Genomic DNA, 15,239 nt, shown 5'->3' with positions numbered 1-15,239 from the left:
AATGTTGGGTCGTGGCGTTCGACTTCGACGTGTGTTATGCACCGTCGAGAGTTTTGAGCGCATGCATACTGCAACTAGGTAGTGGTCCGAATCTATGTTCGCACTGCGGTACGTGCGGACGTTGATAATGTCGGAGAAGAATTTCCCGTCGATTAGAACGTGATCGATTTGGTTTTCTGTGTGTTGGTCAGGTGATCTCCAGGTGGCTTTGTGGATATCCTTGCGGGGGAAAAAGGTACTTCGAACTACCATACCCCGGGAGGCTGCAAAGTTCACGCATCGTTGGCCGTTGTCGTTCGATACGGCATGCAGGCTGTTTGGCCCGATTGCCGGTCTATACATTGCCTCCCGTCCTACCTGAGCGTTCATGTCGCCGATGACGATTTTGACGTCCCGTTGCGAACAGCCGTCGTACACCTGCTCCAGCTGCGCATAGAACGCTTCTTTCTCGTCGTCGGGTCTCCCTTCGTGTGGGCAGTGCACGTTGATGATGCTGTAGTTGAAGAAACGGCCCTTAATCCTCAACTTGCACATCCTCGCGTTGATCGGCTGCCAACCAATCACGCGTTGGCGCATCTTACCCAGCACTACAAAGCCGGTTCCCAGCTCGTTGGTGGTGCCACAGCTCTGGTAGAAAGTAGCCGCTCGATGCCCGCTTTTCCATACCTTTTGTCCCGTCCAGCAAAGTTCCTGCAGTGCTACGACTTCGAAGTTGCGTGGTTGAAGTTCGTCATAGATTAACCTATCGCAACCCGGGAAGCCGAGCGATTTGCAGTTCCATGTTCCGAGTTTCCAATCGTAGTCCTTATTTCGTCGCGTAGGTCTGTGCCGATTGTTCCGATCCGTATTTCTTTCTTCGGTATTTGCAACTTTGTTTTTTTTTTAGGGCGGCTTGTTGGGCCTGCCCCAACCCCCTGTCTCGCCGGGGGACCATCGTGCACAGCTCTGTTTAGAGTCCCACGCTGGCACTAGGACGGTGATCAGCCGCTCCTAACATGGAGAACAGACGCCGTTTTGAGCCGCACCTCCATGGTGAGCAGACGCTCAGGTTTGGTGAAGCATTTCCTCTATCACCGTACTATGGTTACCGCGCCAGTGTTCGCGTCGCACCTCTTCACTTTGCTATTGCCGGACTGGCAACATTGCCCAGGCTACGCCAACCAGCTGTGTCCATGTTTCAGCTGGTAGTCTTTTGTTATCATATGACTCGAGGAGGCGTGAAGTAGGAACTTGTGAGGACCAGGGCTAGGTATTCCGCTCCTTCCAGGTTGTCAACTCACCATTTTCGTAACGCTGCAAGTATTCGATAAACTTTAAATCTCTTTATTTATTTGATTGTGTCAAAACGAAGATCACAATAAACTGCTTTTATTATGTAGATGGATTGAAATAGATGTATAAAGAATTATGAAACAGAAATGTTAAATAATCAGTTGATGGCTTTCACCTGTCAAAGAACTGCTTATGATATAACCCAATCAACACTCAAGTTCTATAACAGTTTATATAACCTTTGTATGAAGTTTGGTTGTAAAGAAGTTTGCTCAAAATAATTCCATGAATATGTGCTGCTTGCGAAAGAAGGAGTCATATTCAAGAGAGAGAAATGGCTATCGAGTATTTCAGTTAGATTGTTCAATAGCAGTCATGTGTCAAAGAACTGCTATTTTTTCAAAGAAGGAGCCATCTCCAAGGTAGAGAAATTAATTTCACGAATTTCAGTTAGGTTGTTCAATAGCACTGAACTGTCAAAGAACTGCTCATGTTTCAAAAAGAAAATCTAATTTAGAGCATTTTGAGTTAGATTGTTCAATAGTATTTATTTTTGAAAAAACTGCTATCTTTTAAAAGAAGATGGTATCGAAAATAATAAGAAGAAGAGAGCGAAATTAATTTTGAGCATTTTAGTTGTATTGTTCAACTTGCGTTTAAGTTAAATTATATTGCACAGTAGTATTGACCTTTTGTCATTTCGACTTTTTGTACTTTGAGCATTTGTCTTACAACCGATCTGAACTCTATGGAATTTTGAAAGGAAAGTTTTAAAACTAAACAGAAAATAAGCAAAAAGTCTACAAATTTCATAAAGTTATTAAAAAGAAAGGAAACATTTCCGTCTTGAAATTTTGTTTTTTTTTTTCAAAATTCGCAATAATAGTGATGCACCGAATATTTAGGCCAAATATCAAGCGTTGCACTCTCGAAATTTCGCTCAGACACCTTGTCGGCCACTTGTTAGCTGAGCAAAGGCCGAGTTTCAGATAACATTTTAGTGTAAACGCCGAATACCTGGCAAAATGGCACTATTCGGTCCATCACTAATAATAAATTTGGGATAATTTTCTAATGTCGCTAAATCAGCTAATAGATGAATTAACTCTAGTGACACAAAATTCCACACGATATCATCATGTGTCTTACACTTAATTGAGCACTTATTGTGAAACACATTTATTTCATGTGTGAATCTTATGCTGTGAACCATGCCTCAACACTATTGGTACGAATTGTGACACACTTGGAGTCTATGTGCCTCACATGGTGATATCAATAGCTTTGCACATCATAGTTCAATGTTCTACAATAGTCTACTTTATCGACTTCTACTTTACCGACTCCAAAATTGAATCGACAAATATATAAACAAAGCTGCCAAAGGGCAGGGCATACACATGCCTTTTTTAATGGATCTGATTTGGGAATTGATCCCGGATTGCTGGCCTGCCGTTGTCAACGTTCGATACCACTGGGCCACGGTTGTTTTTTTCCCTTGATTTGTTTTCCGTGTTGAGAACCGATGCTACCGACGCCATACCTATCAGACACATCAACTCATGAACCGGGGACCAACGGCTTTACTTCCCTTGATCAGAGATGTTATGCCTCAGAACATCCCGGCGGCGCCGACTGGGATTGAACCCAGGCCTGCTGGGGTGAGAGATAATCACGTTTACTACTACACCACCGGCGCCGCAGGCCACGGTTGTTCTCATAAATGCGGCGTGTTGATAAGGATGAAGTCACAAATCATATTTTGGATGTTTCCTTGCAGAACAAGCAATTCACATCGCATTGAAATGCAATACACTTCAGATCCATCTGTTTTGAACAGTAGTGTGATTCAATGTAAATTGCACTTGAATTTATAGAGGAATATTATCAACATTCATCAAAGTTTCAAACATTAGAAATCAAGCAGAACACATTGAACCATGGTGAAAAACAATTAAAATAAATGTGATTGTGCATATGCAAAATCAAGGGTTTAAACACTAAGATCAGACGTGTGGACTTTTTTGACTGCATTGTGAATGATAAACGTCGCTGATATGTGGATTATTTTGGTTTTAAAATTAATATCTTCATCAACATTTCATACGGGTGGAATTACGTTTGTAAACAATAGCTTTAGCCATTGATTTCTCGTGAATTAAAACTGATTGTTTCCTCTACCAACTGGCGGCGTTAATTTGCAGGAGTGAGCTTTTATTTGCGTGAAATCGGTGGTTAAAGTCGTCGTTTACAAAAGCAATTTTGCCGCAATGAAATGTGGGCACCGAAATTTTTTCTAAGGTTTTTAACATTTCGAATGACCAAGATCAGAAAAATTAAATTTGGATAAATTTAGTAATTTTACTAACAAAGACCTGCAATTACTTGCTAATGCTTTGCTAATCGGCTGTTTACACTTATTCTAGTTCACTAGCTGTTCCAGCACAACCAACTAGCGAGGATTTCAGTTGTTCCTGAAATCTCATGCTGACGCCCCGTTAACATTATGCTTGAAAACAAGCACAGATGTAAACACCACATAAGTAATATTTTGAGTATGATGCAGATCTAGGTAGTTTATCTTTCAATCGCAAAACCTTTCCCCACCCACCAAGGGTACACCACGAAGGGTGTCATGGGTGGTAAATTGCCATAACAGGATTTTCTTCTTATCGGTGACGTTAACTGAGTTGTTGCTCGTCTGCTCCGGAGTTCATTCCGTCGGGTGTTTGGTTCATTTGAATGTTTCCTATTCCCTGGCACACCTTTACCATTCGGTTGTAGGCCAGACCATCAGGCGGTACTACGAAAGGAATATTTTACCCTGTACATCAGTCTGGTTCGGCACAGTATACCGCGAGAATCCGCCGCGAAAGGATGTGAGCGAGCGCTAAGGACAGGAACGTTGGATGAATCGGTACTGAAAAACCTAAAGGATTGATTGGTGCTTATTTACTAGTGACCGGCAAAATCGTGCGTCAACCTTTTGTGGATTACAGTGGAGCTGCCCAAAGGCGAAGGTCAACGAAGAAAAGTCACTGTTTGTTTCGCAGGCCTGATGCGTGTGGGAAGAAGCATACGGCCTAGCTAGATAGACTCGCCGTCCAGTTGCGACGTGTAATTCGATCCAGTGTCCGTCCAGTAGTGGTATATAGATTGCATAATCTAATTAGGAAGCCACGAAGCAAATCTGCAGAAATATTACGTGTTCAACAGAAAATTCTACGTCTGTTGGTTGGGATAAAAGTGGATCGTTTATATTTGTTTAATTATAGTTACTTTAACACTCTTAGGTCATTCGTGAGTTGTCCGGGGATGAGATTTGAACTCGTGACTTTGGCGTGAGAGGTATGGATGTTAAACACTACCCGGTTCGAATATGGTTTTTCGTTGTTTTCTGCAGTCTAGTGTCAATCACCAACGAACATCGATTGCCGTCCATTGACGGCAATCGAATGTGCAGGAAGGCAGCTTCCACACCTGCGTAAGATATCGCACCCATTCAACCAACGGCTTTACTTCTTTTCCGAAGGAAGACTTGACCAGAGATTTGTATGCTTCAGAAAAATCCCACCGACCTTGGCTGGGATTGAACCCAGACCCATTGGGGTGAGAAAGCAGTCACGCTTACCACTATACCACCGGCGCCGGCCTGGTTCTTCTTCTTCTTTTTCGCATTTCAAGCTTATTGCGTATGGCATTATTAGCTTATTGCGTGCTCTCAACTTAGTGTTCTAGATGCACTTCCACATTTATTAATTGAGAGCTTTCGATGCCTGTACCATTTTTGCATTAGTATAATTGTGTGGCAGGTACAATCATACTCTATGCTCAAGGAAGTCGAGAAATTTTCCAACCCGAAAAATTCCTAGACCGGACCGGGAATCGAACCCAGCCACCTCCAGCATGGTCTTGCTTTGTAGCTACGCCTTTACCGACTGAGCTAAGGGAGGCGCGCTGGCCTGGTTCAAGGGTCCAAATTCGGCATAATTTGTACGATGGCGGTTTGTAGCAAATACATTTCTATTTCGTAGATGCCTAGATGGTGTATATAAATTTAAGGATGACAATAGTTCTATTGAATCAATGCGATGTGATACGATATCGTTTACGAATGAAATCATAGCAAATTCACGACGCTCTTTTAATGTTTGGATATTTATGAACATACCCCGAGCTGTGTAAGATGGCAGAGGAAATGCATTCCAACCTAACATGCAGAGTGCAAACAATAGAAACTGCTTTTGAACGGACTCTATTCCTTCTTCGTGTGTGATAGAAAAAGGAGACCAAACTATGCTGCAATATTCTAATATCGCCCTTAAATAAGCAATGTATAACGTTTTTATCGTATACGGATCGTGAAAATTTTAGCAGAAACGTTTTATGAAACCTAGCATGTTGTTAGCTCTGTTAATAATTGTGTTATAATGATCTGTGAAAGTAAGTTTTGAGTCCAAAATAACCCCTAGATCCCTGACTTTATCACACTTTTTTACGTTCTGATTTCCTAAAGTAATTTTTATATCGGGTATGTTTCGTTTTCTACTATTTACTAGGTAATCGAGTTACATTTTTTACATTTAACTGTAGCAGGCTTTTGTGATACCAAGTATGCTATACCTGTATTTCCTTTTTGAATGTGTTAATGCCTTCGGCATCTTTTTTTTTTAAAAAAAGGTTAATTTCGTCAGCTTAGGTTAAAACTTTCATGAAAGAAATGTCATTGACGAATAGAATAAATAGAAGGGTTTCTTGGGAGCCTTGAGGAACTCCCGAAGTGACATCAACGGGATTTGATGTCATTCGATTGTATTTCAATATTTGATGGCGATTAGATAAATATGATTCAAGTCATGTGAGGAATACGGAATGAATTCCCATCTTTTGAAATTTAAAGAGAAGCATGGGTAAGTCAATTCGATCAAACGCTTTGCTGAAATCTGTACACAAAATTTCTACATGGTTTCCGTTATCCATGTCGAACAAGTCACCGTCCGGTTACGATTGGATTCTCGATCTCTTTACTTTGTCGCTATTTACCTTCCAAACTAATGTGCCTTCCTAACCACCCCAAAAGGCCTGGGTTCAATCTCAGTCGGCGTCGCCGGGATTTTCTGAGGCATAAAATCTCTGATCACGCTTTCCTTCGGAAGGGAAGAAAACCCGTTGGTCCTCAGTTCATGAGTTGATGGGTCGATATGTAGGGTCCAAGGGTGGGAGCTGCCTCCCTGGCGTCGGTAGCATTGCACAGTGGTCCAGAATGCAGATTTAGGTGAAATGATATGTTTTGAGCCTGAAATTGAAACTTTAGACTAAAAGTGACTTGTACAAAGTTGTTCCTTATAGTTAGGCCCTCATTTTTATGACAATGAATTCTAGGGTGGTTCCTATTATCATTAAAATCAAGAATCTAACTTTTTTGTTTGTTCTAGAAAGATATTGTTCTCCTCGGTGTTTGATAACCCTGGTGTGGACTCGCTTGTTGATGAGAGGAGGCTGATCCTTACCCGGCTTCAGGATAAGTACCACCTTGGATAGCTTCCAGGCGGGTGGGAAATATCCAAGTTGTAGACAACGATTGAAGATGTTCACCAAGAGAATGTGAGATTTAGATCCGAGGATCTTCAACACAATGTTGAAGTGGCCATCGACGTCCGGGGCCTCATGTTGCGGGTGATTTGGATGCTTTGTTTAAGTTCGTTTAACATGATTTTTTGATCCTCGGGAAACTCGCATGGAGCAGTAGCGATTTGAGAGATACTCTGCGCAACCGAAGCTTCCATCGGTATAACAATGTTTGACCCAATTTATGCGCCACCTTGAACTGGTGAGAAAAGCATTTGACTTTTCAGCGGATGTTAGGAAGACTTCGTGATTTGCCCTAAGTGGAGGCATAGGTTTAGATTTGCATTTTAAAAGCTTACCGCTCCGTCGAGTCAGCTTCTGGAATCTTGAGGAGCCACCATACGAGTTCTTGCATTGTGCCTGACAGTAGACGGCGATTATTGCGATTATGTGCGAATGTTATAAGTAAAAAGCTTGGTGGTCAAAAGCGTAGACAGAACACGAAATGAAAAAGGCAAAATACCATTACATCGTCTGCGAGGTCAACTTATATCATTCGCTGTGGGATTGGCTGCGGACGATGATAGAAAATGCAACTAACTTTGAAAGTAATAGATTTTTGGTTTGCGTGTAGTTGTAATTTTTTTGGCTGGGAAGCAATATAGAAATAATAAAAATCATTTAAAATCAGAATAGCGTGTATCGAGGCCTCGAGCTTGTTAAAAAACGGGTTCTGGAATCATTTTAAGACTTCGAAACCTATGAAATCGATCAATATATAGAAACCCTCTGTTTTTGTATCTTTGGATGATATTATTTTTGTGATATCTGAAAGAATTTAATAAATTTTCATGATCCTTAACTAAGACTTAAATTTCAGATCCTTGATTGACATAAAAACGCAAGACCTCAGATGAAGAACTTGCAAAATCATGAGGCTTTAAAACATTTAACTAAACACCCAATAATCTCTCGGATGAGACCATTAACCCTCATTTCCAAGCTCCTCCACTGATCCAATTCTTCAACAATGGATTAACTTACTCGAGGTTAGATTTCTTGCATCCCGGATAGATTTGTACGATTTCTGGATACGTTGAGATTAATGCCCCTGAATAAGTGAAGCTGAAGGAAGAATCTTGTTCTTATTGTGTGCCCCTAATGAATGATGTTTCCCAGTATCTAAAAAATGCATGTTGAAAAAAATACCTGTTTTATCCTAGCTGATGCAAACCTTGTAGCTCAGAAACATCATCGATATGAAAGGGTTAAACGTGTAAATTGATACTTTTATTTCTGGAAGAAACCGCAACTACCAAGCCTCGTCCAATTGCATCATTTGCATCTACAAATGAAATCATAAGTTTCCGCACAATACAATTCGCACTATTAACGTTCCTATAGTGATTACCTAACCAACGACCGGGGTTTTCAGTGACAAGTCGAGAGGAAAGAAGATTAGTTTCATCTTAACGATTTATTGACGGGATTTAAAAGACCGCCGTTTTACTAATGATACTAATGCTAATCGTTGTTGTAGAGCTAATTATAGATCCCTGCACTATCGTCGATTTTTGCATTGAGTGAATCGTGTGAATCAAAACAAACCTCTGTGCTGCTCCTGCTGCTGCTGCTTCTGGAATACCGCTTTTGATGTTTAAAGTGATTGAATTGTTCTCTCTGTGTTAATATGTGATATTATATAGCATTCGAAATAAAGCAGTATTTAAGTGCTAGAGAAGACCATTAGATAAACCAAAAGTGTCGAAAAAGCATGGTGGCAAGAAATTTCTCCCTGCAAGATCTGTCCTACAATCATCTGTTGCAAGTGCCGGAAGAAGAGCGAGAGTTTCTGACGTTGGATGAGTTGAAACCGCATCAGTTGACCGAACTTGGCGTAGCCGTGTCGTCCTCGTCGGTACAGCAGCCTGGTGTAGTTCCGGTGGTCACCGGTGAGATCAGCAATCCTGTCATCAGTACCGGAGGATTGCTTCAAAATTACCACCACCATAACGTGTTCTATAATATCGGTGCATCACGATCGCCAACAAAGTAATAATCACGACTTGCCTGGTGGATTTTTCGTAGCAATGCACTATGGAGGTTTTGTAATCCTCTGTTAATGGGATTCCAAAAACTCTATTAAATGCATTTAGTTATTATTGACGTAACAATCGCGTTGCTATTTGATCTTACACTCCACGATGCTCTATCATCGCCAGCAATCGCGAAAAATGCTTAATCAGATAAATTGGTTGTTATCCCCTTGAAGCACAGAGTTCGATTATGAGCTACTAACTTTTTTGTTTGCTTCTTTTGTTGATTTGTTTTTCAAACAGTGCGAATACCGGTGGAAATGAACATTTGACGGCGACCACAGCATCGACGGTCATGTTGGATTCTATACAAGGAAGCATGGCCGCCGTATCCAATCTTAGCAGCCATCAGCAAGGCTTACCGCCGGGAAGTGCCGGCAGTCTTCATATAGGTGTCGACCATGGGCACCATCGGCACGAAAGTGGCAGTGAGAGTTGTGTGGAGAATGGATCAGCCAGTGGGAGAAAGCGAAAAATTTCATACAAGTGAGTATTGATTTATGGACTGGGGTTTCCAATCTGTTAGTAGGGTAGGGTGAGCACCCTTCAATTTTTCTAAAACATATCTTGATTTTTAAAAATATACATACGTACCGTTAAACAATGAGCCTAAGATGCAACGTTCCAAAAATGATTTGTAAATATTTAATAACTACCGATAAATTGATGAATATATGCCGAACGAAAATAATCCTATCTTAGTAGGGTAAACGCTCCTATAGTTGCGGTACGTTAGAAGTGGAAAACTATAGGAACCTAACGCTTTTAATGTACCGCATTTATAGGAGCGTTTCCCCTAATTATAATTTGCTACAATCAATAGGGTAAAAACACCAATAGTGGAGGTACGTTAGTGCAATGTGTTCCTATAGTGGCCTATGAAGTCTTGAGTTTTTTTTTAATTTTTTTGTGAGGTTCCAAAAGGGAACTCGCGTCTAATTTCTAAACATTATTTTCAAAAGTTTTGTTCTTCAGGACAGAGAATCGCTTTTTGATTTGTTTTTAGTATCCCGCCAGATAACTTTCATGGCAGGATCGGGCGTTCTTTGATATTGCCTCCTGTGGGCATTTTTTAGACGGATCAAGAGCTGAAGATTTGGTACTGAGGTAGCTTGAACTACAGAAGTATTAAGTGAATTAAGAGCATAATCAACATCATATTTGGTTTGCAAAGGAATGTTTTGGTCAACGCTATATTCCATAAATGTTCGATATTGCTCCCAATCAGCTCTATGGTAATTGAAAGTAGTGCCGTTGGATTTAGAAATTATTTCTTGTGATATTTCAAAAGCTAGTTGAAGGTGATCAGAACTGAATTTCAAAGTCATGACATTCGCAAATTTTACTCCAGTTTGAAATCAAACATGGAGTTTGTTTTTAGCATATCAGTATGTCGGTTAATGATTTCTGTATAAATTCCAGTTAAGGAGCAGAAATGCTACCTAAGTCAAAATCATCAAAATGTTCGTTAGAATTATGTTGGGTAGACTTTTGATTTCAATTTCTACCAGTTGCAATAGCATCATAGGTAGCTCCATTTACTTGTTGAACATTGTAAGCAGTTGGTATCAGGGCGTCACAATCGACCAAATCGATGCGACGAAGAGACTGCTGGCTTTCTTTTTCTGTTAAAGTCGAACAGCTTCGCAGCATTCTAGAACCTCAGTTGGCGTGCACAAACGAATGTTCAATCGCTTGTCTCTCTTTTTCCCGTCGCTTTTCCGGTCTTCTTTTCAAGCTTCGGTGAAACGGATGAGCGAAAGAGCGCTCGACTTTGATAGTTTTCTCTTTCATGAAACACATCAACAGAGGTTTCATGACGTATATGACGGAAAATAAAATAACACATTTAAAGCATTTCTCACGTGAAAACACTTGAAGATTACACGTAATATTTTTAATTTATCTTCCATCCATATATTTATCTAAAGAAAATGATCGAAAACGGGACATAACGCATTTTAAACAAATTGAAAGAGCGGTGATAGAGTGTTCGTGAAAGGGGATTGAAAGCCATAATAAGGTTTCGTTTGAGTAGAAAATCGACGTTAGTTACATTGAAAGCGACGAGCAAAGCAACGACGAGAAGTTTCACAGCCAGCCTTTCCTTCTAAGCGTCCTGCTTTTTTATTTTCGTTTCTTGCTGATAGTCTAGCTAGGCGTTATAGAAATGAAGCGTCGAACACGTATGTATGAGAGAAACAAAACACGAGTTCATTTTAGAGCTTCGAAAATGTAGAGCCCTGGTTGGTATAGATGAAGAATTTGAAGCAGGGAAGCTATTTGTAAGTACACACTTATCCAATCCGTAATTTTTACCGAGTTTTTGAATTGCGGAACTGTTCGGTAAAATTAAAAAAAAAATCTGTGAAAAATTCAAAGTTGTGAAAATGTGTAACGAAAATTTACGTATTTACTTTTGTTAACCCGGTTTAATAATGAAAAATAAAATTTGTCGATTTTATCGAATCTTTACAAATAACGGTCATTTGAATTTTAACCGAGTTTTTCAGTACTTCAAAAACCCAGTAAAAAAATACTGACTCCTGTAAAAAATCTAAGTGTGTACGGTTACGAATGTAGATTTTTTTCCTTGCTGACCATTGTTACCAGCAGAAAAAATAGTACTTGGCCGGGAACGTGGAGCGTTTCCTACCTGTAGCTTAGAACGAGATTGTAGATTGTGATTGCTTTGCGAGGCTTACATTCCCAAAAATTGAATTTGTGGTTTTCACCACAATTTGAACATTTAAATTTTTTAGGAGTTTCCCTCACAGGACAGTCGTCCTAAGCGTGATAAGAATCAACAGAATTCATGAATTTAGATTGAATGAAGCAATTTTTAGTTCCGTGATCCCTGGCATTTACGGAACTGGCTGAGGTCTTGGAAGTTTCCTCCAGTATTCCTGAAGTGCTCCCACTTCACTCGGACATGGAGCATAAGGCTAGCTTTTTCTAAGGCCTTAAGGTTGTTTAGTTCACTAGACATGAAGTGAACTAAATAAAAATCATCGGAAATCCCAATTTTATTTTCATTTTGATTACTAGAAGTGGTTCAACCAACAATCAATACAAAACTATCGAAAGTTTGACAGATAAAATGAGGGGTTCGTGGATTTTCCTATGTTTCGAGGGGTGCATCGATTAGTTTGGGACCGAAGATAGTACCAGCTAAGCCAAAAAGTTGAGCACGTTTCTTCGGGACCTTCTAGTCTTAGAGTTACCTCCATGGTTCAACTCAGTAATTTTGTCAATTCATCTTTGATCTGATCCAGGGATTCACCACTGGGCAGACCTTTCATGACAACCATGAACACACGTTCAGTTTTGGTGTCGTAAGTAAAAAAATGATGCTGCTTATCAGTAAGATACTTGAGAAGACGTTTGAATCCGTCCAAGGTTTCAGCCAATTCACGGCATTCACCCCGACGGTCAATTTGCAGTGAAAACTTGAATTTCACGAAGTTCAAAAGTTCCGTGTGAAGAGCATGGAAATCGGAAGTGGTTTCTAAGTATTAATTTGGGAAAGTTTACGTTAGCATATCAAATTAATTGCTCAAATAAATTTCATCAGAAGGAGGATCAAGAGATTGCCCTTTTCTCTTGCGTGTAGGTGCCATGGCGGCAGCAAAACGTTTTTCACAATCAACTTTCATGCAGATTACTATAATAATCCGAAGGATCGAAGAGGAAAAATAAATAAATTGATATCCAAGTAGATTACCTCGGGTAGGGTCCAAACAAGGATTGAAGAGGAATAATAAAATAGAAATTTATATTTCTTCTCCAAATCGATTTTCAAGCAGATTACTATAATAATTCGAAGGATCAAAGAGGAATTTTCCAAGTTGATGTCCAAGCAGGATTATATCGGGTAGGGTCCAAACAAGGATCGAAGAGCAATAAGAGTCGAACAAGGTAGAACATTTGCAGGTTATATTGAGTACTGAGAAATGCTGTTGAAATTTATTGTAGTTTTTTAGCATACACAGTTGTACACACCAACTGCTCATTTGTTAAAAACTTTTCACTCAGTTGTTGAAATTTGTTTTATCTTTAAAGTAATTGATAGATTAGGATCATAGTTTATTATTGAGATGCAAAGAGTAGACATTGACATTTGAATCAACACCAATGATTTTTTTATCTTAAGGGGGTATTCCCAATCTTTTGCCTTTTTTCGGCCTGTTTTTCAATTAATTTTTTTTCAAGGAAAATGAATAGTAATGCGCCTAACTCTTTGGGATTCTTGTTTATTGAACATTAAAGTTTACAAATAAATTTTTTTCGACATAAAAAAAGACATTATTGACGTCACAAAATCGCGGCAAACAGACCCCTGTTCGCCGCAAACGCCTGGACGGGCGAAGACTTTTCTCGGAACGGCTTCATCTGAAACAGATTTCGTGATGAAATTAATAATCTGCATAAGATTCTCTGGAGCTTCTCCCGTTGGCAGCAAAAAATCTTGCAAATTAACAAAATGGCGGCCAGATGAAAAAACAGGCGATTTTTAGCCCGCTTTTTTGCAGCTTTAAGGTGCTTCAAACAATGTTAAATGTTAATATTTTTGGCTGAAAGTGGGAGAAGCTCCAAAGAATTTAATAAGGAACAAAATGCGCAAAGATTCAAGTCAATATCTCTTATAGTTTCTGAGAAAAATCTTCGCCCGATTAAAAAAATGTGGTTTCGAGAAAAACGCGTTTAAAGTTTTGACTTTAGTTAAAACCATTTGGGGGTTCTTACCATTAGTCAGCTATGCCTGGACACCGAATTCGCTGATCGGAAAACGGCTTGGGGGGATGAAAGTATATAGTCTAAAGTACAAAAAAACGTGAAAAAAAAAATTTGATTTTTTGAAAAAAAAGATCGGGAATACCCCCTTAAAGTCCGAGATGTTCAGCGAGCATTTCTCATTTCAATTTTACAACGCAAAAACAAATACAGTTGATTACTAGAATTGATATCAACTTTGTTTTACGTATCTAAACTAAGCCTAAACTCTATTCTATCTATAGCTTCAAAAAGAACTATGTTTCGTCAACTGTGTGCAAAGTTATTAGCAAATAAGCAGTCCGTGACCAAAAATGTGTATGCCAAGCATAGGTAGTAGCAACACTTCCTTCAGCAAAAAGCAAATAGATCCGCACGGCAAGATGCGGACTGTGTTAGAGTAAATTAATAAACAACTTTATACGGCAATGCATCCCCTAGTGTGCATGCGTTAAACATTACTAATTATAATTGTAATTGTAAATGTAATTTATCGGCCCTCACCCTGGTCCACCACTGTCCGCCCATCTTACCATAGGCTAAGTGAGGACCTACTCAGCCTATGCGTTAATGCATGCCAGACCGTTTGGCATGTCGTTATCTTTCCGAAGCAGGCACTCCCCAAGTAACATTGAAAGTCTTACTAAGGTTCTATAGCATTCTGCAAGTACACCCACATAAAACCCAAATTGGGCTCCGCTTTTAAACAGTCCTGCTAATTCCAGATGCACAGGAGGAGATTGAAAGGGAAAAAGTAGAGAAGGGTACGATTCGATTGTGACTGAAAAGAGATAAGCAAAAAGAAAGGAAAAGGGCAATTAGAAAAAAAAAGCAGATGATTTCCAATGTTTATATTGTTGTGATCGATAGCTTATTATTTCTCAGTTGTTTTTCTCCTTTTCACTTGTTTTGATGCCACTTCAAGCTGAACATTGCATTAGGTCCTAAGTAACATTGATCGATTCTCTTCGTCGACTTTCTCTTTAGTTAATAACTTGAACACATAACCGTTTATTGATGTGTACGTCGTATTAGATGCTAGATAAATGCGTCTTTTATCGATCTGTGTGCTGAAAACACCTGGGAATGGCTTTACAAGGCCGTGGGGATGCAAAGAGAAAGTCGACGAAGAGAATCTGTCAATGTTACTTAGGACCTAATGCAATGTTCAGCTCGACTTTCTCTGTATGTATTCCGCCTTTCTTCTTTCCTTGGGAACAGAGCCACCTTGGGCATGACGCAGTACATGATGTGTAAATCATGCGCTCGCAATATCACATGTGATATTGGAACAAAATATCATGCTTGATATTGATTTTACAAGCTCCTTTGATATTGAGAGACTATTCACAATGTGCAAAAATCAAGCTCAGGGTTGACTCGACACAAAAATGATTCCATTGCAAATCGTTTTTTTTTAGAAAGAGAAAGCATAGTTTGCTAACCCTCCCCATGGACATGGAGGTTGACGGTACTGAAGCAAAGGGTTATGTTTAATTTCTTTATATTTGCAACGATGATGATTTCCCA

At 39.7% G+C, this 15,239-nt stretch overlaps 1 protein-coding gene across 4 annotated transcripts in view; it reads left to right on the top strand.

Annotated features, from left to right (window-relative positions):
* Positions 1-15,239, top strand: part of cyc (cycle) — a 96,632-nt gene that overhangs the window by 50,284 nt on the left and 31,109 nt on the right. The window contains exons 1-3 of one of the 4 annotated variants that reach the window (XM_065223301.1): positions 2,919-4,292; positions 8,381-8,892; positions 9,180-9,422. The exons of 1 other annotated variant lie outside the window; for it this stretch is intronic. In XM_065223301.1, the coding sequence (XP_065079373.1) occupies positions 8,615-8,892; positions 9,180-9,422 (521 nt within the window). In that variant the 5' untranslated portion in view covers positions 2,919-4,292; positions 8,381-8,614. Of the gene's footprint in view, positions 1-2,918; positions 4,293-7,723; positions 8,893-9,179; positions 9,423-15,239 lie in introns of those variants that run through there. 2 more of the 4 variants (XM_065223302.1, XM_065223303.1) reach the window with 2 other exon arrangements.

The sequence above is a fragment of the Ochlerotatus camptorhynchus genome, unplaced genomic scaffold, assembly GCF_037179485.1.
Source record: "Ochlerotatus camptorhynchus isolate MF236.1 unplaced genomic scaffold, CSIRO-AGI_Acam_v1.1 ptg000190l, whole genome shotgun sequence".
NCBI lineage: Eukaryota > Metazoa > Arthropoda > Insecta > Diptera > Culicidae > Ochlerotatus > Ochlerotatus camptorhynchus.
Note: the sequence above shows the minus strand (reverse complement) of the source record. Positions and strands in the feature narration are given on the sequence as shown.